We start from the raw sequence: 26192 nt of genomic DNA on the forward strand, positions 1-26192 counted from the left end.
CCCTTCTACAACAAGGATGTAAGAACTGGAAATCAGTTTCTTAACTACTTCTAAGATTTCTCTCTTGGAACTTTTTAGTTTAAAAGTAGGGTTTCTGAAATAATGCTTTATGCAACATTAATTCTGTATGGTATCATTAAATATTACTTGGAAAAAGGGTTCTTTGGTCAAATAAACTTGGGCAAATCTGGGTTAAAAAAGTCCAAAGAGATTGTTTTCTTCAGTATTTCTGAGTGTGGCATGCTGAAAGGGCATGATCACTTTCCAAATGTGGAGTAAGCTATAGCCGGTCGCAAACTTTATCTAAGCAGCAATTCATGGGACTAGTGTCCCAAAGAACACACTTCTGGGAAATGCTGTCCCAAGGTTAAGATAACACTTTATAATAGCATCTTTCTTGTTGGAATGATTTAAATCTAAATTTAACAAAGTAGATAAGCTGGAAACCCAGACAGCTAAGGGACACCACCGGTAAAGCAGTTATGTTGTAGAGGAGAGCTGTGTAAAACAAGGTTCCATAAGGGATCAAAGTCAAGGATATTATGCCTCAGAGAACGTTTGTGCCATAACTCTCCATGGAATCTGGAAGTGCAGAGTTTCCTTAAAATCACTGACTTCTCTATGCTCCTTCTGGACGGTCAGGGAAATCCACATTCCCAAAGCTCCCACAATCAAGTTTCAAATAATATTTTGCATTTGTACCATAACTTCTCTTTCTTCAAACCATTTCTACACCTATTACCTTATTTAACCATGTCAGACTCACTGGTAAGTTGTGATAGGTCTGGTTTTCACAGCTGTAGAGGTGACTTGAGAATTCTCCTGCTTTACAAATTTTTGGTTTTGTCTGGAGCTATGCTTTAGGAATCAGTGAAGCACATCCCCAAGCAATGAGGCAGAACTATGGACAGCTGGGAAATTGCAGCTCGCACACCAGCTTGGGATTCTGTTACCAGCAAGGGTTTTTTTTTTTTTCTTTTTCAAACAAAGGCTCTTAGATGATTATGAAACTAACAAGTTTTCTGTATTCATGGAATCTACTCACATCACGGAGTTCTCATCTGCCCACTGTGAGAAGGACTGTAGCTATTTAGCGTTTTGTTGTTGTTGATATATTTTTCATGTTTTTTTTTCTGATTATAACACAGGCATGCTCACTATAAAGAATTCATACAGTGCAGAAATGTATAACACGGAAAGTGACAGTTCTTGACGATCTCATTGCTATCAATGGGTATTAATAATACGGTTTTTATTCTTCTAGGTGTAATTTTACTATTTATTTGCTGTCAGCTATATACTATATTATGTTATGTTACATTATACTATTTTAATTTAAGAATAACGTACTTACAGAAAATTGCACTGTCTTAAGATTACACCCTAGTGAGTTCTAGGAAAGTGGGCACACTCATGTGACCCACGTAAAAAAATAGAACCTTACCAGTCCTCCAAAAGCTCCTCTTGTGTCCCGCTCTTGATCACTTCTTCCTCCTCCCCAGAGGTAACCATTTATTTGACTTTGAATTGAATACCTGAAGTTATTTTTTTGAACCCTATGTAAATGGAATCATGGAGAATATGCTCATTTGCGTCTGCCTTCCTTTCATTCCACATTATATTGATGAAATTGTTTCACACTGTACCATGTAGCCACCCATTCATTGTAACTGCTGCATAATTTCCCGTTGTGTGAATATACCACAATTCGACTGTGGATGGACATTTGCAATGGTTCTAGTTGTGGGGTATCATGAATAATGCTGCTGTGAACATTGTTGTGTATGCGTTTAGGTGCGTTTCAGTCAGATAGACACTAAAAAATGAAATTGTTAGTCTATTGGACATACATTCAGCTTTAGGTGGTGATGCCATACTTGCTGCCAAAATGGCTTCAGATGGGGCGCCTGGGTGGCGCAGTCGGTTGAGCGTCCGACTTCAGCCAGGTCACGATCTCGAGGTCCGGGAGTTCGAGCCCCGCGTAGGGCTCTGGGCTGATGGCTCAGAGCCTGGAGCCTGTTACCGATTCTGTGTCTCCCTCTCTCTCTGCCCCTCCCCCGTTCATGCTCTGTCTCTCTCTGCCCCAAAAATAAATAAACGTTGAAAAAAAATTCAAAATGGCTTCAGAAAAATATACTTCTACAAACAGCACATGGAAAGTTGAAATGCTCCACATCTCCACCACTTGGCAAGGCAGTCTGTCTCATTTTAGTCATTCTGGTTTGGGTGTGGTGACGGTTCATTGTGGTTTTCCTTCACATTTACCTGATTACTAATGAAGTTAAGAAACTTTTTTGTTATTGGTAATTTTCTCAAGTGTTAATTCAAGCCTCGTGTCCAATTTTCTATTGGGTCATTTGTGTCTTTTTCTTATTGAAATAGGTATACTTTCCAATTCTAGATACAAATACCTTGTGAGTTATGTGTATTGAAAATACCTTCTTTCACTCTTGGGTTTTCATTTTTAATTTTCTTAAAGTTGTCTTTTGATGAGCATAATTTTATTTTTTTTAATGTTTATTTATCTTGAGAGAGAGAGAGAGAGAGAAAGAAAGGGAGCGGGGCAGAGAGAAAAGGAGACAGAGAGAGAATCCCAGAATCCCAAGTAGGCTCCACTCTATCAACACAGGCTCTGTCACATGAACCATGAGATCATGACCTGAACGGAAATCAAGGGCTGGTCGCTTAATGGACTGAGCCATCCAGGTGCCCCTTGATGAGCGCAATTTAAAAATGTTAATGTAACTCATTTAATTACCTTTTCCCTTAAAGATTGGTTTATCTTGTGTCTTCTTTAAGAAATCTTCACCTAGCCCAAGATCATGAAAATACTTTCCTGTGTAATCTTTTGAAAGCTTTCTTACTTTATTTTATTTTTTATTATTTTTTTAAAGAAAGATCTACATCGAATATGGGGCTTGAACTCATGACCTCGGGATCAAGAGTTGCATGCTCTACAGATTGAGTCTGCCAGGCACCCAGAAAACTTTCTTACTTGGGACTTGGCTTTACAAAATGCCTGGAATTAATTTTTGAATATGGCATAAGGTAGGAGTCAAGATTCATTTTTGTTCTATATGAATATCTAATCGGCCCAGTGTTATTTATTGAAAAGTCTTCTTGTCTCGGTGTTCTGGAATGCCAGAATGATGAATCGAGAAAAAAGGTATTATCTTTTGGAATGGCAATTATTTATTTTGAACATAGTCCGTATGTCTTTTATCATCTTCTCTGTATTTTCTATCCCACTGCTCTTGTGTCCTTCAGTCTAGATATTGTTTTTTGACTTCCATGTTACTTCTGTCTTCAACTATGTCTAACCTGCTATTAAACTTACTTTTGGGCTTAATTTCAGTTATTCTATCTTTTATTGCTACTTTCCATTTGGTCCTTTTTTTAGTTTCCACCTCCCTAACAAAATTCTCAATCTTGTCCTATAAACCCTTACACATATCAGCTACTTAAAGTCCCTGTAGCATAGCTCCATTATCTGGATATCGGTGGCATACTTGTGTAGCTCATAATTTCTTTTGAGTTTGAGTCACAAAGTCTTTCTCCTTATATCCTAAGTGTTTAACAGAGAGTCAGAAATTGATCATGGGAAATTGTAGAGCTACTCTGATATTCCTCCAGAGAGACTATAGCTTTACTTCTAGTAGTTCACTTAAGGGCACCAGCAACCCCCCCCCCTTCCCCTCCTGCCCCCGTCATCTGAGTCCAATGAGGGATTGAGATAACACAAAACTTGACTTTAGTTTCTGTGGAGATGATTGTTTTCTGGTTCAACCACCCTCACTTCTAAAATGGAACTTTTCAGTGTCTTAAAAAAGATGGGAGCTGATGTGTGCTTAACTCTCATGTTTGCTCAGACCTCTGTTCCTGGCTCTTGAGAGCACTACTTACCTATCGTTCAACTCAATTCTTTTTTGTTGTTGTTGTTAAAATTTTTTTTTTAATATTTATTTTTTGAGAGAGAGAGAGAGAGAGAGAGAGATTGAGCGGGGGAGGGGCAGAGAGAGGGAGAGAGAGTGTGAAGCGGGCTCCATCCAGTCTCTGAACTGTCAGGGAAGAGCCTGACATGGGGCTTGAACTCACAAACCATGAGATCATAACCTGAGCCAAAGCCGGAAGCTTAACCGACTGAGCCACACAGGTGCTCCCTTAAAAACAAACAAACAAACACACAACTTTAATGTTTATTTATTTTAAGGGAGAGGGAGAGAGAGAGAATTCCAAGCAGGCTCCTGTGCTGTCATCTTGAAACCCGCCCAGGGGCTCGATCTCATGAGAACCGTGAGATCATGACCTGAACCTAGACCAAGAGTCAGAGGCTTAACTAACTGAACCTCTTAGGTGCCCCTCAAACTCAACTCTTGAATCAGCAGATACCTTCTGGGAAGAGTGGCCCTACAGCTGGCTTCTGCTCTTTGGGCTTCCTTTCTCCATTAGATCTTTGGTAACTCTCTGATAACTTCAAACAGATTAAAATAAATGTTATGGCTAGCTTTTCCAGCTTTCCTCAGTGGGAAGGTTGGTCCTAACTGACCTATTGTTGCTGGAAGCTTATATGATCCTAATGGTGCTTTTTGCCACATGGATATATAAAGTTTTAGGTACACAAATTATTGGTATGTAATTTTTTGACTTGAATTTTATGCGATGCTTACAGGAGCTATTTCCATCCAAAGTTATAAATATTGTCCCATTTCCCCCTAGTTTGTTATGGCTTTATTTAAAGAATATGATTTAATTTCATGTGGAATTCATTTCGGGGTAATGGATGAGGTAAACATCCAGTTTTGAAAATTAACACCTAGTGGGTAATAACATGTCTTCCCCACTGACTAGAGATGCCACCTTTTCTATTTATTTAATGGCTTTATATATCGCAACCCTTCTGAACTTTTCTGTTGAAGGAATTCATCTATTTAGTCCAGGGTATTTTCCATATAATTTTTAAAACAATTTTTAAGTGTATTTATTATGAGAGAGAGAGAGAGAGCAGGGGAGAGGCAGAAAGAGAGAATCCCAAGCAGCCTCTGCACGGCCAGCATCGAGCCTGACACAGGGCTCGAACCCACGAATTATGAGATCATGACCTACGCTGAAATCAAGAGTCGGATGCTTAACCGACTGAGCCACCCAGGTGCCCTTTCACATGAATTTAACTATAGTAGTTTAATAATACTTCAAAAATATCTGGAAGTTCTAATCTCTTTTCAGTATTTAAAAATTAAGCAGGTGTCACTTATTTTTTTTTTTTTTTAGATACTGATATAAATTGTGTTCCTGATCTGTTTTTAGTCAGCTTGGGCTACCATAACATAATATTGTAGACTGGGTAATGTAAACAACAGAAGTTTTTTTTTTTTTCTCACTGTTTTAAAGGCCAGAAGTCCCAGGCTCAGCAGGTCAGTTTCTGGTGAGGGATCTCTGACTTGCAGATGGCTGCCGTCTCGTTCATTCCTCATGTGGCTTTTCCTTGGCATGTGCAGATGTAGGGAGGGAGATCTCTCTCTCTCTCTCTGTCTCTCTGTCTCTGTCTCTCATTCTCTTTCTCTTCTTATAAGGACACCAGTCCTGGAGCTCCTGGCTGGCTCAGTTGGTGGAGCACGTAACTCTGCATCTTGGGGTTGTGGGTTCATGCCCCACATTGGGTGTAGGGATTACTTCAAAAAATATTAAAAAAAAATAAGGACACCAGTCCTAGGACTCCACACCAATGACCTCATTTAACCTTAATTACCTCCTAGAAGCCCTAATCTCCAAATGTAGTCACCTTGGGAGGTAAGATTTCAATACATGAACTTGGTGGTTGGGTGGGGGTAAGGACACCATTCTTATGTTGAAGACCTAATCCCCACTGTGATTGTTTCTCTTCTCTCTTATCCATCTTCCTGTCTTGAGGTTACCACTAACTAGAATTTTATGTTTATTATTATCTTTTGGGGACAATTTTTATCATGTATATACATATATATGCATATACACTTAGTTTTGAGCTCTTGTTTTAGAGCTTTATAAATATGGTATCATGCTGTATGTAGTCTTTGGGGATTAGCCTTTTTCACTCAATATTATGTTTCTAAGGTTAATCCACACAGCTGTAGTTTATTCATTTTACCCTCCTATATGATATTTCCTTATGTGAGTATTTCAAGATTTACTCATTGTGCTGTCAAAAGATTTTGGATTATTTCTTTTTTTTAATGTTTATTTATTTTGAGAGAGAGAGAGAGCGCGCGCGCATGCACACACAAGTGGGGAAGGGGCAGAGCGAGAGGGAAAGAGAGAATCCCAAGTAGGCTTTGTACCACCAGTGCAGAACCCAACATGAGGCTCAATCTCATGGACCATGGGATCATGACCTGAGCTGAAAACAAGAGTTGGATGCTTAATTGACTGAGCCATCCAGACGCACTGGATTATTTCTCAAATGAAAATGAGCCTATGAAAATTCTTGCACAATTCTCTTGCTGCATGATGGGAGTTTTCAGGATCCACCCCTAGGGGTGCAATTTCTAGGTCACAGGGTATACAAATCTTTAATTATGCAACATAATGACAAATTGTTTTCTAAAGTGGTTTCGTATACTCTCTACAAGAAAAGTACAAGTTCCTGTTGATCCACACTCTCCTGAACAATTGGTGTTGTTCTGGTTGTAATATCATTGTTAAGCCCCAACCCCACCATCTCTATGGACTTAGTATGATAAGGGCTAGTACTCTCTACTCGGCATTGTTCTTTTGCTCATTTTCTTCCTTTCAGTTTCTGCCAATGGCAGGGGTACTAGAGTTTTGAAGGTAGGAGGATGCAGAGGGCCTTTTCTTCCCCATTTTTGGCATATTCCTATCAATGTTCTTCCAACAATGACATTTCACCTCAGCAGCATTTCTAGTTTCCCACTTCTTTCCACACTCCTAGAATTAGCCTCATTGTGCTCACATAAAGGCACCAGAGCAGTGGAATGGTTTTTTTCTCCTCTGTGGGGAGTTCTAGCCCTGGAGGGGCCCCCTGTGCAGATCTTCCAATGCATGGCCTGTAGCAGCAAGTGGAACTCTGTCCTCAGAATTCTGACTCAGCTACTTGGGTTCTTTCTGTCCCTGAAGCACAGCAGCAGTGAGCCAATAGTCTGGGTCCCAAAGCCCCAGGCTTCCTTCGAGCTTTAATGTTATGATAACTCCTGACCTCTTCCCTTTATTCTCTGGGTCTTGGGGTAGTTAACTGCCTCCGGGAGTGACTAACTTGGTGTTACCGCAGTGTTTCCTTTTTGTTTTTTTTTTTTTCAGCCTTTCAATACCATGTAACCAATTCCCTATGTTAAATTCTCTCTGATAACATTACTATGTGGTTTCTCTTTCCTTGACTGATAAAGATTTGTTGGACTTCTTAAGTTTTGCCAATGTACTGGGCATGAAATGGTATCTCATTGAGCTCTCTTTGTGTGTGCGTGTGTGTGTGTGTGTGTGTGTGTGTGTGTGTGTGTGTGTTTCTGAGGTTATATTAAGGAGATTGGACATTTTTCCATAAGTTTATTTTCCATGTTTCATTTTCTGTAAAATAACTTTTTATGAATGTGCTCATTTTTCCACTGATTTTTTTTTTCTTATTGATTAGTAGTTCTTTGTGGATTCCGGATATCAACTGGTTTTAAGTTTTAGGTGTTGGAAATATCTTCTCCCAGTTTGTGACTTCTACTTTCCCTTTCTTTTTTTTTTAATGTTTATTATTTTTAGAGAGAGAGAGAGGGAGAGAGAGAGAGAGAGAGAAAGAGTGTACAAGAGCATGAGTGGGGGAGGGGCAGAAAGAGAGGGGGGACAAAGGATCCAAAGTGGGTTCTGTGCTGACAGCAGAGACCCCGATGTGGGGCTTGAACTCATGAATCGTGAGATCATGACCTGAGCCAAAGTCAGACGCTCAACGTATTGAACCACCCAGATGTCCTTCTACTTTCTTTATGGTATCTTTTCATTAGTCATTTTAAAATTTATTGTAATTTCCTTCATGTCATCTTTTATGATGAACTCTTTGCATCTTGTTCAAGAAACCCTTTTCTATCTCAAGATGAGAAAAGATAGGCACCTCAAATCATTTAAATTTTGATTTTCACATTTGGAATCTTGATTACATTGGGATTGTGTGTGTGAGAGACAGATGAGATGTAGGATTCCAGTTTCATTTCTTTTCCTGTATGGTTTCTAACTGCTACCTACCCTTTTATCTACTACCATATATATTGTGTCATATATCAAAGTTCCATGAATATGGGAGCCTATCTGTGGCTCTCCATTTTTTTAAATAATGGTCAATTTGTGTATCCCTGAAATAATATACTGTATCTTAATTCATATAACTTGATGCAAAGTCTTGATGTCTGTAAAGCAAATTCTTTACTCTTCTTTTCCAGGAATATCTTCCATGTTCTTGGGTCTTTGCCTTCCATATGTACCATTCCAAATTCCATGACAAATTTTATTAGTTGCATTTACACTATAGGTCATATGAGAGAACTGATGTATTTCCAGTATTATATTTCTATACATGGACATGAGATATATCACCATTTATTGTTTATTTACTGTCTTTCAATGTTTCATAATTTTTTTTCCTATACATATTTGAGATACATTCCTAGGTATTGCATGATATAGTTGAAATGGTAAATAGTGTCTTTTGGAAAAATTGTGTTGTTTGGTGATCCTTTCATCTCTTACCTCTTCCCTTAATTTTCCTCATTGTTCATTCTTTTGGATGAAGTTTAACATTATCTGCCATTTAAGACAGTCAGGGAGGTTTTGGTTGAAAATGAGCTCAATCTGTTTGTGTGGAACTGGCATGTTTATGATGCTGAATGAAACCCCTGTGTGAAAACTGAAGTTTCAGTGGAGACCACTAGATACGACAGATGAGCCACTCCAAAAGCAAATCAACACATCTAGATGTTACAAAGGTGTTCTCAAAAACCAGCTCCATGATTATTAAGTGCTCCAACCATCTCAAGGCTATAAAATGTAGATGGACGATTGGTGTGTGTGTGTGTGTGTGTGTGTGTGTATGTGTGTGTGTGTGAGCGCTTACATGCATGTGGGAAAGGAGAGTGCTGTTTTGTGGTCTGTGGTTTTCTTTGAGGGAGACATGAAGTGTTATTCATAATATCCCCAAACTTGAAACAATCTATTTGTCCATCGATGGTGGAGTGGATAACTAAATTGTGGTTAATTTGCACAATGGAATAGTATGCAGCAATGAAAAAGTACAAGCTATTGCTGCACATAACACCGTGGATGACTCTCACAGACTATATTTAGTGAATAGAGCCAGATACCAAAAGAGTACATACTATATGGAGTCTATTTATATAAAGTTCAAAACCAGGTAAAATTAACTTATGGTGCTAGAAGTCAAAGTGGCAGAGGAGGTAGTGATGGAGAGATAGCACAAGGGAGCCTGCTGGGATTCTGAATTGTACTGTATCTTGATCTCTGTGGTGGTTACATGTACCTGCAACACACACGTACAGGTGTGTATAAGCAAGGGAGAAGAGAATTTCAGGAAGAGAGGCTTGCTTATTATTTATTTATTTATTTATTTATTTATTTATTTATTTATGTCCTCTAGGAATTTAACGGACCGATAAAGCCTATAGATCATTTCTATATTTTTCTTACGTTTTCAGCAGAAATACAGCCACAGCGCCCAAGCGGAAAGCATGGCCATTATTCTGCCTTCCTCAACAATATTTTACCTTTGTTTCCAAATCTATCCTCACTTGGGCTTTAATCCTAAGGCGTGCATCTTCAAAATTATGCAATATTTAAAAAGATGACAGAAAACTAATGGATGGCTCTTGGATTTAAAATGATAGCAGACATGGGGGTTTTGAAATTAGTTTACTTGTTGATTCACTTACCATTTTTTCATCTTAATTGGTGATACATAGAATGTTCCGATGTTTTGACTCTTAATTCTATCCATTGAATGTTTTATTACCTATTTTACCTGAATCTAAGATTTTCCTGTTGATGTATGAAATATCTGTGTTCCTCCTTGGATTAGTTTCCTGTGGCCATTGTGACAAATTACCATAAACCTGGTGGCTTAACACAACACTTATTCTCTCATAGCTTTGGAGCCCATAAATGCTAAATCCGCATTCACTAGACTGGCGTCAAAGTGTGGACAGGGCTGCACTCTCTCCAGAGGCTCTATAGGGAGAATTCCTTCCTTGCCCCCGCCAGTTTCTGGCGGTGGCTGGCATTCCTTGGCTTGGGGCTCTATCATCCTAGTTACTGTCTCTGCGGTCACATTGCCTTCTCTTTTGTTTGGGTCAAATTTCTTTCTGTCTCTCTTTCATAAGGTATGTATGATTGCAATTAAGACCCAAGCCAATAATCCAGGATTATCTCTTCATCTCAAGATCCTTAATTTAATCACATCTGAAAGATACTTTTTCTGAACAAGGTAATATTTATAGGTTCCAGGGATTGGGACCTGATAGCTGTAGGACAGTCACCATTCAGTCTACTATACCTCTCCACCAAGTTGCAGGGACCATGGGAGCAGAGCCCTTGTATATTTTGGGTGCTCTCATTGCTTAAAACAGTGCAATGAGAATGTCTGGCACATAGTAGTCATTCACTTAATATATGTCAGGTAAGTAATCATAATGAGTAAATTTGAAGATCTTCTTTTAGAATAGGGGAGATCTGTTTTACTCCAAAAGATAGCCAATACCATTAGTTGGGATTTATAGTGAAGGGCTTCAGTTCATCTCACAAAGAATATTCTAATAACTAGACCTATCAGTCCACAGTTCGCGTTGCTTCATGAGGGAATAAACTCCTTGTATCTGGATGTATTCCAACAAGGTTTATCATCTGTTAGGGAGGGATGCTACAGAGGGTATTTTAAAATTAGTTGGGAAGGTGGTAGCAGAGAGCATTCAAGTTTGTCTTGTGTAAGTACTTTTACTTCTTCATATCTAAAGAACCCTAATCTCCTGAAATTTCTAGAATTCTTCTTTAAGCATTTTGTTAAATTGTTGGTTTTATGACCACTGAAAAAGATTCCCCTAGTTTATGGCCCTGTTGTGGCTGTTTTACAGAGGCGCCACAGAAATATATTTTTTTTTCCCATGGATCAGCTCTATGTCTCTGTAGACTGGTAACACCATACTGGAAGTTTTCAGTGCTAGCTAGCCTGAAAGAGGAATTTTTTTTTCTCTTTAATTTACAAATATGGCTCCAAGTCTTCAAATCTAATTTCCAACCTGGAATCTTGCCACTGATGTATAAAATATGGTCACTAAAATAATGCAATTGGCTTGTTTCATGTAGCAACACTGCCCAGGGATGAATCCATATGCAAATAAGTGAGGTCTCTCCATCAGGACAGTTGTCTCGAAAATTGATGATAGGAAAATGCAAAGTTTTCTTCTAAATTTCCTCTCACATGAAGCCACACACGATAACTGATCTTATGATCTTAACTAAATCGAGCTTTTGGCCAACGTAGTTGTGCCAGTTGGGATGTTTCTATCTGCAAGTAATGGAATTCATTGCCAAAGTGCCCCATGACAAGAAGCTTGGAAGATGGGCTGAAGCAAGTTGAGGCAGTTCCAAACATTATGTCCTCACCCAAATAATAACAGCAAGGGAAAGGAGGGGGAGATGTTGTTTCCCCGCATGTCGTCGTCGTCTTCTTCTTCTTCTTCCTCTTCTTCTTCTTCATCAGGGAGGAAAATCTTCTCCAGATGTTTCCCAAAGCATATCCTTTTCTGTCTCATTGGTCAGAACTGGGTCACATAATCATTTCCATTAAGGATGAGTAGAAAAGCAAATTTCTATAACGTTAACTCCCTTCATTGACAAGAAGGGGTTAAATCTGTCCTCATTAGAAACAGATGCCTCAAACGAACATTTACAAATAACTTTGCAGATCCCTTTGAGGTACTTTTTCTGATTCTCATTAACACACCTAGTAATGTAGGAAGTTGTTGTTAGTGGTGGTGGTTGGGAGTAGGGAAGGTACTGGGAACTACTACTAACTGGGTATCATGGACTAACCGTATCTACAGATGAAGAGACTAGACTCTACATAAGAAACCTGTCTAAGGTCACATGGCTAGGAAGCAGTGATGCTCCAATATGGACCATCGCTAATGATGATGATGAAGATGGTAATTACATCAGTTAATATTGAGTGCTTACTAGTATATGCCAGGCATTGCGCTGTTACTTTACATTGATTACTTCACTTAATTTTCAACCTTATGATGGAGGTAGTGCCTCTGTTTTGTAGATAAGGAAACTGTGGTTCAAGGTCACACATTTAGTAAGTGTGGGTCTACGATTAGAACTCCAATGCTCCCCTTAGGGCTGGGCACTTCTTAAAACTGTACTGGTTTCCTATTCTACTTCCTACATTCTTTCCAGGACCACTGCCTCTGAGCTAGGCTTTCTGTCCCTTAAGCTCACTCATCTGTAAAATGAGATAATTCTACCTACTTTATGGGGTTCCCGCGAGGAATCAACCGTGACAATCCCTGTAAAGTAGTTAACAACGAGACAAGCATAGGAGTAAGTTGGCATTATTATTGTAGAATTTATCCTACTATCTTGAAATTTTCAGTTATGTCTTTTTACCTACCCTAATGGACTGAGATCATCCAGGACAGCAGTTCTTGTACTTTTGGGACTCAGGGCCTGTCTACACTCTTAACAAATTATTGTAGGCCCCAAAGACCTTTTGTTTATGTAAGTTATAGTTATCATGACTGCTTTGCAATTAATACCAAGAAATGTTTGAAACTTCGTAACAAGCACACGCTTCCTTAACTGTCCGAGCAATGATATCATACACATCATGCATCCCCTGGAAAACGTACACTCGTGAGAGAAGGAACGCAGAAAAGGCAAAAAGGTGTTTGTATTGTCATGAAGATAGTTTTGACTTTATTGGGAACCCCCCAAGGGTTTCTCGTACCACACTTTGAGAACTGCTGTTCCAGGGTACTTGCTAGATTAATGAAACATCGGATTCTGTTCGTCGAGAAAATCCATGGTTCGAGAGGTCAGAATAAGCGCTAGAGCTCCGTTAAACGGCAAGCCACTATCGCTGTGTCCCCGAAGGCAGCGCGATCCCGAGCAACGTCCGCGGCGTCCACGCTCCTCTGGGGTCTCCACCCCCGGCGCCCACACCACTTTCAGAGGCCCCGCCCCAGTGCGCTGCCCCTCGCAACCGGCTTCCCGGGCGCCTGGAGACAGGCCCCGCCCCACCGCCTTCCATGGCAACCGTGGCGCGCAGCCCGGGCGTCTACGCGCCCCCCTCCCCTCGGGCTAAACCATTTGCTTCAGGGACCTTCTCAGGAGGTGATGGAAACACAGGAATATGATACGACGTCTGAGAGCTCCTCAGCTTCCACTTTTCTACCTGGTTGGGACGCTATATTTTAGTTTTATGCTTCACAGCTGCCCCTGCGAGAGGAGCAACCATCTCTCCCTGCTCGGTTCGAATGCCTCCCCCATCCCAGGCCGGCGGATGGGTCGGCTCGCCAGGGAGGCTCGCGGTCGGCGCGGGTTGGCCCCGAGGAGGGGGGAGCGCGACCGACGTAGCGCGTGGGGGGCGGGGCCGCGCTCAGGGGGGAGGGGAGGTAGGCAAGATGGCGCCCGGCGAGTGATTCACCCCAGATACGTCCAGCGGCCGCTGAGGCACCGGGGCGGGGGGTCCTGACCCCACGGTCGCCCTTCCTCCTCTCCCCCACCCCCGGAGACCCCCCCCTACCCTTCCTCCCTCTACCTCGGGGTGGGGGTGGGGGGGCGAGCCTGGTTCCCGGGACACCATGTCGGACTCTGAGGAGGAGAGCCAGGACCGGCAACTGAAAATCGTCGTGCTGGGGGACGGCACCTCCGGGAAGGTCAGTCCTCCAGCGGGCCCGCCGTCCCCGGCCTGCAGGAACCCTGGCGCGGCCCCGGCACCCCCCTCCCCCCCAGCCTTCTCCCCGCCGCTCTGCGTCGCCTCATTACCCCAAGGGCGGGGGCCCACCTGGTCGTGTGGCCTGGGGCCAGACACGAAGTAGGCGCGGGGTGAATGCTGACGGAGCTGTCCAGCTCCCATTAAATTAAAAAAAAAGAAAAGAAAAAAAAGAAAAGAAAGAAAGAAAAAAAGAAAAAAAAAGTCACTCCCCGGCTCTCTCTGCCTGGATCTCGAACTCCTACTTCTTCAAGAGTCGGGCCAGCATCGCCCTCCTGGGAAGCTTTCCAGCTTCTCGCCTCCGACGACTGGCAGACATCTGCCAGGGCCTCTTACTTGTTCTTCCTTTAGTCCAGGTCGCACTTTGCCTCCGCGCCCCCCGCCCCCGCCCCCCAGTCTCCGCGCCCCCGGCCGCTTTACGGTTTCGGATGCCAGCACTGCGCTGGCGGCTGCCAGGAACTTGGCTCTGGAGTCAGATTCCCTGGGTGCGCCTCGGGGCTCCATCGCTAACTTGTCGGGGCAGCGGAGGGCAGATTCTTAACCTGTTTGGGCTTCATCGGTCAGGTGGGTATGGAGAGGGGTCGCCTCAAAGGGTGCAGTGTGCAAATGCACATGAGATGGGAAAAGCCACGTAAAGCTTTCAGAACGCGGCGTGCACCCAATAAACGCCAGTTGCTGTTTGATGGCGTCATACCTCGTCGTCGCTGCTGCTCATGCAGCACCTGTCCGCACAAGCATTCATTCAACAAGTACCTGGGCGCTCCTAGTGAGGGCCGGGTGCCGAGGGGTACGGCCGCTCTCCTGCCAGAGGGGGTCCTTGCTTAGGGTCTAGTCTAGCCTTTGGGGACGGTTGGTTGAGCCCGAGTGCGTGAGAACATCCGACAGCCAGTCTCCTGGCTTGTTAGGCTGAGGCTTTTAACTCTGGGTCGTGGAGCTCCGCAAATGGTATAAAATCCTCTCTCGGTGCTTGCTCTTTGGGGAGGGTCCACGGGATCCCGAAGGGTCAGTGACTCTCCCCCAAATAAAGCGAAGAGCTGCTGCCCGCGGTGCCTTCACACCTGTCGCTTCTGTCAAAGGCGCCCACAGTTTCTGGAGTCTTGCTGCAGCCTGTCTCCGCTCCTCCCCTCTCCCTGTTCCCAGCCAGAGTCTGCAGAAACGCAGGTGGTTATTGTCCACCAGTGTCCGGCTTCACCGACCCGTATAACTGGTGTAGCTCGGACCCTGGCTTCTGTGGCGACGCCTGCTCGTTGCATCTTCCCTGGCAGTCGGCCCTGCAGAGCTGCCCCTGGCTTTTGTGGGATTCGAGTTCCCTGGGGCACCTGGGAGAGGTGGCATCCACATGCAAAATGTGCAGCATTCCGTTGATTTCCTTCTGCCTTCCCGGGTGGAGATTTTGTTACTGATTTTTATTGCTGAGGAAAAGCGTCCTCGTGCCCTCTAATGACCTTTGAAGGTTTTGGGGAAGCAACGTTTTGAATAGTTCGACTGTTTTAAATCGGCATTGTTTCTAACACTCTTATTTAATAAAAAAAAAATTTAAGTTGTGTATTTGTATGGTTTTATTCAATTTCCTTCTGAATACCTTCAAAGCTTTCGTCTCCTAAATCTTTTACAGTCAGCTCATAACTGAATTTATTTCCTGTTTCAAGTTGTAATGACAGTCTATAGCCCCAATACACTTGTTTAAAGAGACAAAAATTGCCTTTTATCCTGCATTCTATCATAAGTCTTTAAACTTTTGCTCATTTTTTTTTCCCTCCTAGTATATATCAGTCTTCATACATGTGTGACTCAGTTGAAGTTTGTTCATCATGTTGTATGTGGGTTTTTTATTTAGCCTGCCATATGTTTTTTTTTTTTCTTATTGCTAATTTAATGTGAATAATTGCAGTTTTTCATCTCTTTATAAAATTCCGTCTAGTGTAGGACAGGGCATACTTTCTCTCCCTTCCATACTGTTGAATTAGGACTATCATTCTGCTTCAGAGGGTAACAGTGGTAACTCTTTATGGTGTTCTGATTGAGCCTATCATCTCGACTAATCTATTTGGAAGCTGTAAAGGCATTTTCTGCCCGAGATTCTCAGACACAAACATCAGGAACTGAACTTTTTTTCTGTTGGTATACCAAGCTTTTTTCTCCTCCATACCCTGTCCAGCCCTCAAGTTACTGGCTGCTATCAACATCCCCATTCTGTTTCCTTTACTATCCTTTTATGAATTCGGCCTCCCTTTCATTCTTATTTGTATCCTGATTCAACGCCTGACTGTTTTTTCTAGCATTATTTTTTCTTGTTAGTTTTAACTCCTGGGATTTAGATACACATGGACGGAGGCAGTGGAATATTGAGATAATCACTAACAGTTTCTCCAGGAGAAATATAAGCTCCTCCTCCTAATAACATGTGTTTCTATTTCTTTCTGTTTTGATTCATACTTTTGATTTTATTACACATTTCTTAAGATTTTTTTGAGGCAAAATGTTCTTTTTTGGTCCCTTTTTTTTTGGTTTTAGTAAATGTAATATTGGTAAAAATTATAAGCAGAAGTTCACCCCAAAAAAACCAATATAAAGAATCAGATAAAAATGTTTCAGATGTGGTAGATGATTGTTTAAGAATGATATTTATATAATGACTTGTGAGAACTTATTTGAGTATGAAAGAGGCAGAAAGTCCAGAGGATTGAGGAAGTGCCTACCACTGATTCAGCCGATTCTCTGTCCAGAGATGGTATAAGAACACATGTTAATATTCTGTGTTCCCAGTGACCTATGCTTTTGACAGATTATACTTTATTCCAGTAAAAATCCTAGCTTTACGTTTGCCTCAAAAGTGTGAGGGTAGGGCTTTCAGAATCTTGCAGTCCTGTTTCCAAGAAAAGAACCTTCGAATTTTTCTAAATACTCATCAATGTAAAAATACTGAACTTTGAAAACCCTAAATGAATGGGAAAAATTACCTTAAATGGCACGATGCTAATGCTATATGTGCCTTGAATTTCTCTTTGTCTTATAAAAGTATATCAACCATCCCTGTGTTAAACACTTTGAAACATCTGTACTAAATAGTGGTATTTTTCTCTAGAACTATGAGCCTCTTAACAGATTTTGCACTCTAAGTTAAACAAGCTCGGTGGCATAAATAAAGCTAAATGAAAAACAAGCTTTAAAAAGGAATGCTTACCTTTTTCATTCTAATCTCTTAGTTTTTATACTATTGTTCAGGGAAGCCAAATAAATTTTCATTTGGGTGTAGTGAGTTTATTTCTCAGTGCCTGGCAGAACCTCTTTCCTATGGTGCTCAATAAATATTTGACCAAATATCTTAGAAATTTATTACAAGTTCTGAGTGTTTAAATAATAAAAGAATTGGAGTGAGGGTGTGCAAATTGTTCTTTGTGTGAAAAATCTGGTTCTTGTGTCAAAAGGAATTTTAGGTCTTTTTGTTTGAAGGAATTGAAATGTGGCCAAGTTTTCTTTTGCATTACTGCACTTATGTCATAATTAATTATACTAAGTTATCTTCGAAATTTTATTTTAGTTTTCGTTATTTTGGGAGTTGACATCTAATTTTAACTTTCAGAGTAAAAAAGGGTAATTTTCACTTAACTTTGGGAGTCTTGCTTAAAGAGCATAAAAGCTTCGTGAAGCTGCCTTTCTCCTTTTTGGTGAAGTGTACAAATAAATAGTGCATTTAATGTTTAAGAAGCCTTTAAGTTATTGAGTTGTTTCACTTGTTACCAGAGTGATGATTCTACTTTGATATGAAATGGTACTCTAGAGTTTTGAGTACAACTTTGAGTTTTTATTTAAAAAAAAATGTATATATATATATATATATATATATATATATATATATATCTGTTCTGGTTATAATAATCTTGTGACTTTTAATCTTTATGGTTGTTGGATTGAAAATACTTTTTTTTGCCTATAACATTAGTCTCAAAAATGCTTTTTAATTTTAAAGATAAATATTATCACAGTCATTCTATAGGATCATTTTCATTTAACATCTTTAATGTAGAGAAAATTAGACATTTAAAGACACTTTTTTGTGGGGAAAAAAGAAATTATATAAACAGTCTTTCCCCCTTTTAAATTAGTACTGCTTGTTATTGGCTGAGGGCACAAATACTCAGAATATTTAACCTCAGAAATGAAACTTAGAATTCTCTGAAATTTGTATTCAACTGATATCTATAGATATACATATCTTTAGTCGTGTTGTTTTAGTTTTCTTGTTGATATATCTCAAATTCTGATTTCCAGCAAGAAGGAGCTTGACTATCTGGGGATTTAAAGAGATCCAACCCATTAGCCTGTTGCCCCCACTGATAGTAGTTGCAAGTGAATTTACCTGGTGGAGTGTTAAGTCCCTCCTCCCCTTGCAACTGATTAGAACTGCTTAAAGTTGCTTGTTGGATTAATGGGAGTGTAAATACTAAGATTACTTAATAAGGTTTAGTAGTGATTTTATGTTTACATTTCTAAAACAAAGACATTAATTTTGGTTTTCTATGCATCAATTTTTTAGACCTCCTTAGCTACGTGTTTTGCTCAAGAAACTTTTGGGAAACAGTACAAACAAACTATAGGACTGGATTTCTTTTTGAGAAGGATAACACTGCCAGGTAAGAGACTAAAAAATCTTAACATAGTAAATTGTATATATCTTACAATAAGAGACATAGGGAGACATGCAAAATAAATTTGGGGGTCGCTTCTGTGTGAAAATATATATAATTAGCAAATCTATCTTCAGAGGTTAACCTTCATCAGCATCTACCATGAAGACGAATTGTCTATGGGCGTGAGAGAAAAGTTTATATACTCCCCTACTCTCCTGCTATTTTTGACCACTCTACACATTTTTTTGAGGATACATAATAGTTGTTTATAAAATTCTAAAAAGTTAAAAAAATCAAATGCTGTACAATTATAAACAGATATTGTATAAACTAAATGTGAAAAGACTGGAAAGGATTATTTTTTTTAAATATTATTTTGATTAGCCTCTGCTTCAGTTTTTTGTTCGAGAGAAAGTTGGAACAGAAGTATAATGTAGCTATGGAACTTCTGTGCTCTAATATGTGAATGCTGTTTTATGCAAGGCAGCATGAAATTGCTGGCATTTAATAGACCACTAAAATTTAGGGTCCCTAGGCACTCATAAAAATACAGTTTGAGCATTCAAGATGTTTCAGTTCACCATGCAAAGAAACTATTTAGATGCCAGTTGCAGCACATTTTGTGGGAAATACAGGGAAATAATAACAAAAAGAGAGTGGTTTCTGTTTTAAGTTAGTTTCTGAACAATTGGGGCTTTAAAATGCTCTGTCCATTCATTTGTAATGGTTAAATTATATGTTTAAAGTATTTTATTAAAACCAGTTTATCTTGATTGACTTTCTGAACCAGTCCATCCCTCTCCTCTCTGAGGAAACACATTTGAGTAAAAACGGTTGCAAGTATAGCGTCAGATTCATATACTGGAGCATGAGTGATACAGTGGGCAGGGGTTTAATAAATTCCAATATTATTGAAATATGTTAACCTCTCAAGCATCCCATCTATCAGACATCTTTCCGTGAAAGTTTTAGAGCAGCCAATGAAAACTCTTGGTAATTGAAGGTATTCTGCATATCTCACTGGTAATATGCTCTGTTATATTTTGTGACTGAATGCAGTTACCAATGAAGAATGCATTAAAAGATACAGTGTGACAAAAGATTTCCAACTTTCCATTCTAAGTTATTGTTCAGCAAGAGGCTTAATGAGAAACATATGCATATTTTGTTTCGATTGTATTCACTTTTAATCTATTCAAAACTGAAAATCTCATTTTATTATTCTCACTAGTGTGGATAGGTCAACGCTACATTCAGAATTTTTACAGTAGTCACTAGCAGAATACATGCTCAAATCATGTAATATACATGCTGGAAGCTTATTTTTTGCAACAGTGTTTTCAGGGATGCCAATTGTACAGAGAACTTTAATATGCATATAATTATTGACTGTTTTTGATGCTAATCGGCAAAAGCATCAGCTTTCTGTACCATTAATATTAGTTTTTCTGACTTTTTAGTTCAAAGGCTTAAATAAAGGAATAAGCACCATGCAGATACTAAGATATTTTAAGACTGGTTTTGGACATTTTATATATATATATATATATATATATATATATATATATATATATATAATATGTATGTGATGATTTCGGATTTGTTGCACAGTGTGACCCATTTTAAAGTTTTGATGACTTTGTAAAAATACTTGGTATTTTTTGAAATCAACATTTATAGTATAATATTTTAGAGTTAGAGAGTACTTCTATTAAAAATGATGTTAGGAAATTGATAGTCCAATGAATGTGTATTTTAATATTCCTGATTAAGTTTTTATTTTGATGGGTAGAGTTCCAGAAGAAAAAAAAAATTTTTTTTTAAGGCAGTTGGTTTTATGCTGCTTAATAGACTCAAAATATGTTAGAAATTTCAGCAGGAAAAATTATTTTAATATAACTTGATTTTATACAATTAATAGTATATTAACAAATGAGATAAGTAAATTACAAGGTTCATAGTATATCCTTTATAACTTCAACCTTAATTTTAACTGTGTCAAATGTAGAATGATTAATATTTGTATCGTTAGCTAAAACATTATAGACAGCATTATTGAATTTATAGAGTGTACTAGGCAAATCTAATGTTTGTTAAGTATTCTGGTAAGTCTTCTGTCCATTCAGATTGTTAGAGGTGTAATACCTCCTGTCCATCTATTGACATTCTCTTCATGCAAGTTTTCAAGGTCATTACTTTGTAAATATTCATCCATTTTAGTATATTTCATGTTCCGGTATGCTGTATAGTCTGGATGCAACCACTGTGCAGATTTTACTGCTTAAAATAGTGTATCTGTTAGTCAGAGATTCTGCTGATAGAGCTTCTTAAGAGCCTTAGTCAAAATACTTTCAGGAAGCTTGTGGGTACAGTCCAGTAAACAGCGTTCTACTGTGAAAAGGATTTCTAAGTCTTTAGTACAAGAAGTGGGCAGACTTGTGTTTTTAGTTCCATCTTGACTATGCAGCACTTTAAGTAAGGTTAACCAAGGCTCCAAGTGTACTTTCACAAGGTCACTGTTGAATCCTCTTGGTGGCTTTGATTCATACCAAAAGCAACTTACCTGTATTTTGTCACCTCATTTATTTTATTTTTTTCCTTGGTTACATGTCATTTCTTACTGAGGAGCAGGAATTTTGTAGCATTTTACATTCAAGATTAGATTGCTGACAATTTCCTTAATGTTGTTAGTTGGAAATTTATGTTAGATGGATTTTTGGTTTTTAAAATTTTTATAGTATTGATTACTTGAGTACTCATACATAGGTTATTAGGTATGTCACTTTGAAAATATACTTGGAAGCTTTATATGTTTATGTTTGGGAAAAGTAAAATGAATATTAACTTGAATTTCATCCGTATGTGACTTTGTCTCCCAAATAGAGGACTCTCATTTATTTTTATTTTTATTTGTTAATAAGCCTAAAATTCAAATGTGGAAGTTAAAAATATGTTTCTAGATATACGAAATGAGTATGAAATTAGTATCATTTGTTGAAGCTATACTGATAGCAAAAGTGTTTTTTTCCCCCCCAGCTTTGGCTAGCATTGTGGGTTATCAGTAATGCGTAACTATTTTTATTTCTGAGGCACTAGAATATGTATATTAAGGAAATAAGAAATAGTAAAGAAATAAGCCAACAACAACCAACACTGTTTATTTGGAAAGGTATGGATTTAAAAAATACCTGCAACACATGAATATAAATCAAAGCTTCTTGGATGGGGGACAATTGAATAAACAATGTAGAGTCTTGAAATGATGTTGTCAGAATTTGGAAACGTGTAATGAAACTCATGTTCCTAAAGTTGTAGTTAAGGTGTTCACAATAACTAATTCAGATAGGATCTCGCTATTAGAATTTAAAGAAAGAAAAGCTTTCTATTTCTTGATATAAAGTTAAGTGATAGGAGTTATTGACCTTGAAGAAAATGGGATTAAATGCCTTTTATTAAGTGTTGCCTAAAATCCTGTAAGAAAGTTAATTTTGTTAAGCACTGTTGGTTTGAAGTAAATAAATGACTGTAAGAGTGTGCAAGTAAACTGGATAGAGTACTGCCTGTTTATCTAGGGGCTTCTGAAGCTGTCTGACATAGATCTAGTGACTTCTGGCCCTTTCTCACCTGCTTAATTTGAGGCCACATCAGAGGAGAATGAGTTCAGCTTTGAATCTTGAAAAATTTAGATTTTTAAGTAAGTGGGTTTATCCCAGTTATTGGATACAGTCTTAGTTTGTGACATTTTGGTTTACACATTCATAGAGCTTTAAGAACATTTTTGTCATTACTCTGTGAGCCTTGATGGTGTATGTGGGAATGATGACGAGTGATAAACTCCAGGAGCTCTCATTAATGCTCATGGAAGTTCCCCATGTAAATCCTTTGCCCATTGGCAGATGCAACAGACCCACCTCAAAATAATGGAAAGACTGTATTACAAACCCAACAAAACTTAGAGTCAAGGGTAAAACTTGGCTGGTTAATCCAGTGTTATACTTGCTTTTCAGTGGAATGGTGAAACTGACATTCTCCAAGTTGAGTGTTTTGCATTGGTATAAAAATTCATGTCTTTATAATCTTTTTTATGGTTGCTTTTGAAGCAAGACCATTTTTTGCTGTCTTTAAGTTTTTATTTTGAGTTTTCCTTATTTGCAAATCATTCAGAAAGATACATTTGTAGTATGGGAGTTCATTTTGAAGGTACTAATTGAGACTTTGTCTAACTTTGGAGAAAACTGTATAGTTTTCTTAGGAGAAACAGTTTGAAATGTTAAAAGCATGTTGGACATGGTCTTTAACTTCTGGGGTTCTGCATTGATAAGAGAATAGCTTATCTCATAAATTTTTGGATCAGCCGAATATTTTGCAAAATAGAAAAAAGAAATTTAAAGATTGCTTTTTAGTATTTTAAAATGCTTTCATTATGCTTGTGTGGGGAAGATTTACACCATTTTATGAAGGCTTCGAAGCACATGTAATAGTTTGTTTCACCGGAAATTCTTTGAACAGTTATAAATGTATCATAATATTTAGTGAAATACTGGGTATCTATCCTGTCTGTTATGAAGATAGCTATCATATGTGTTTATATTTTATAGCTTAAATTTGAAAACATGTAGTTTAAAAAAAATGTGTTTACTATTGCATATAATAGGTGACATTCAAATTTTAAAGGTCCATTAATTTGAGTTGAAACTCTGGGTCCATTTTTGTACTCTATTATTAATCTATGAGTATTAGAAGCTATGGAGTTTAGATTACAGCAAAATTCATTATGTGCTATAGGGCAGGTTAGTATATACGGCTCTATTTTTATTTTTTAAGTATATTTTTTTTACCCCACATATAAGTGCTTTATTGTTCTATTCTCTGTTTAAGGAAATTACTGTTTTTTTAAGTTTTAAGAGGTTTATGAAATTAAATCTTTCTTTTGTTTTGAAGGTGATTATAAATACGGTTCTACAGAAATGGGGTAAAAGTATAAACCTAAATTCCCCCACTATAATATCTTTTGGCAACGTTATTTCACAGTTCCAAATATCTGACCATAGGAACATGCAGAATAAAAGGCAAAATAGATTCATAGTTTATCATTGTGACTTAGTGTTCTCTGAAACTGTATTCACTTATTTTGTTACTTATCTTTTCTGCATTCTTATTTTTATATTCAAGGAAACTTGAATGTTACTCTTCAAGTTTGGGATATAGGAGGACAGACAATAGGAGGCAAGATGTTGGATAAATATATCTATGGAGCACAGGTATGACATTCTGTGATTATTCCAGTATTAAAATATCCTCTCCCAAGCACATATAGCTGGGTACACGCACATGCACACACACACGCACAGACACACACACACACACACACACACACACACACACACTATAACTTGATTTTTATCTGATATGTGGAGATACTGATTTTATCTTTGTGCTAATCCTTTGGTTTCATCGTCCCCAAATTATGTTTGGAATGATTTGGGTCAGGGAACTGGTGTGACTGTAATACCTTTTGTATGCTTACTTATATTGTTAGGTATTATGTCAGCAGTTAAATAAATGCATGATAAGTGATATATTTATTAGCTGATTTGGTTATAGTGACTGCTTTCAGAATATTCAAACTGAATGAAAAATATAGAAGGGAAAAATTTAATTTCATTTTAAGTTGTAAGGACAAAAAGCATATTTACATATTTTTGTGCTATAAAATGGTTTACTAAATATTTATAATTCTTCAGATTTAATACATATATGAATCTATTATATGAGCAAACTAAGTATGAAAAATTATATATATGAAGCACATACAATATCTTAACATAATATATGATACCTTTTCAGAAGAAAATCTATATAGAAGGAGAAAAATCACTCAAATAATTATATAACACTTTTTTTTTGGCGACATGAGCTTATATGGACATAATTTATAAGTTGCTAAATTATTATGCAAATAGAAAACGTGCATGGTAGTGATATACTTTAAAAAGTTAATTATTGACATGCTATTTAGTTTTGCTTTTTCTTCCACTCTAGTGTGTGTCTTTTACACCATCATGAAGCATTAGAGGGGGTAATAGCCATAACCCTTATTTGGTTCTCTATTGGAGTTTAATGTTTTAAGTGGGAGGATTTTACCTTGGTTATGTGGAACTATGTTTATAGGAAGTGACAAAGACAGGAGACAAAGTCGGACTGTTAAAAGCACTGTTCTGTACGCTGATTCTTGGCATATGCCATTGCCTTAATTTTGGATGGAAAATAGATTCTGAATTATTTTCTAAAATATTCAGTGAAAAGTACATGAAGCTCATATGGTTCTGAATCATTTGTGAAGGCCCTAGAGTATTGGTTTTTGCACTATTAATATATAGATTTGGATCTTAGAACTATTTTTTCTATGCCTTTTCTTCTGCATTGTTCTTTGTCTCCTGAAACTCTTGTTGGTTATTTAGCATTTTTCACTTGTAATGTATGACTTAATATTTTATGCGTATTCATTTTTCTTTTAAAAGATAAGTCTCAAGATTTTTGTGTCTGGCTTTTTGTTGTTTAATTTTTTCTGTTTTAAACTGATTATATTTGAAGTAGGTATTAAGCTAAAGAAAAATTTGTGGACAGAGATGTGTGGGAAGCCATAGTTGTTATTTTACTCCCCTTTTTGGTAAAATTGGTTTCGAAAATAGTAGTCTCTTTCCTCTTTGTCCATTAAAGTATACCTTCAAGGGTGCATATTGGACTTAAAAAAAAATAAATATTAGATGTGTCAAGCTTCTCATAATATTTGACTCTGAATGTCAAATAAAATAACTTTTTATTATTTAGATTTATCTAGAGAACAGGAAATTTTATGACTCTCAGGGAAAATAATAATATGAAATTCAATTAATGAATTTTTTTTGACTTAAAAATTGAGAGAATATAGTGCTCATGATTTGGATTCTCTTAAATTTACCTTCAGATCATTAAAAATTTATTATTTGATTTATGTAAATTAATTCAGTTTATTAATATAAAATTATATATAAAACTAATGATGTGAAATTGACAGGATATAAAGTTAACCATTTTAAAAGTATGTAATCAGTGGCATTTAGTGCATTCACAATGTTTGTGGCCATTATTTTAAATCATTTTTTTTTACAGTGCATATTTTATGCTATTATGTAACTGCTTAAAAATCAGATATTATTGGTTAAATTTGTAGAAATTAAAAAATTTTCATCTTTTCTGAGAGGACCTGACTTCAGTAGGATGTCTTCATTCTCTTCTTGTACCTCATATCTTGTGAGAAAGAGCTTGTTATATTTATATTCCTTCTTAGAACTTGTCAAATAAGATTTCTGTTTTGAAGGTACATGGGACTTTTTTTCCTTTGGATGGTGCCTTATATTATTTATATTTTACAATTTCTGTGAATGTTGTAAGCGTATGTCTTGTTTCATTAAACAACAATGTAGTACAGTATTTCTGAGAAGTTCATGGACATTTCCATGAAATTGTGCCAGCAAATGGGGAATTCTGAGGTGATAAAATGAATTATCATAAATTAATGATAACATAGTAAATTTTCCCTGCTTTCC

The 26192-nt window shown here is 37.9% G+C and overlaps 1 protein-coding gene across 7 annotated transcripts in view; it reads left to right on the forward strand.

The window, feature by feature from the left end:
- Positions 1–13238: 13238 nt before the first annotated feature.
- RAB28 (RAB28, member RAS oncogene family) overlaps positions 13239–26192 on the forward strand; it is an 88167-nt gene continuing 75213 nt past the window's right edge. For 4 of the 7 annotated variants that reach the window (XR_007151548.1, XM_047855892.1, XM_047855891.1 and 1 more), the window contains exons 1-3: positions 13626–13916; positions 18510–18606; positions 23776–23864. Coding sequence is in view for 6 of the 7 variants with exons in the window: in XM_047855892.1 (XP_047711848.1) it covers positions 13842–13916; positions 18510–18606; positions 23776–23864 (261 nt within the window). In the remaining variant the exon portion in view is untranslated. Of the gene's footprint in view, positions 13917–18509; positions 18607–23775; positions 23865–26192 lie in introns of all 7 variants that reach the window. The other 3 variants (XM_047855893.1, XM_047855894.1, XM_047855889.1) reach the window with 2 other exon arrangements.

This window comes from Prionailurus viverrinus, chromosome B1 (assembly GCF_022837055.1).
Source record: "Prionailurus viverrinus isolate Anna chromosome B1, UM_Priviv_1.0, whole genome shotgun sequence".
NCBI lineage: Eukaryota > Metazoa > Chordata > Mammalia > Carnivora > Felidae > Prionailurus > Prionailurus viverrinus.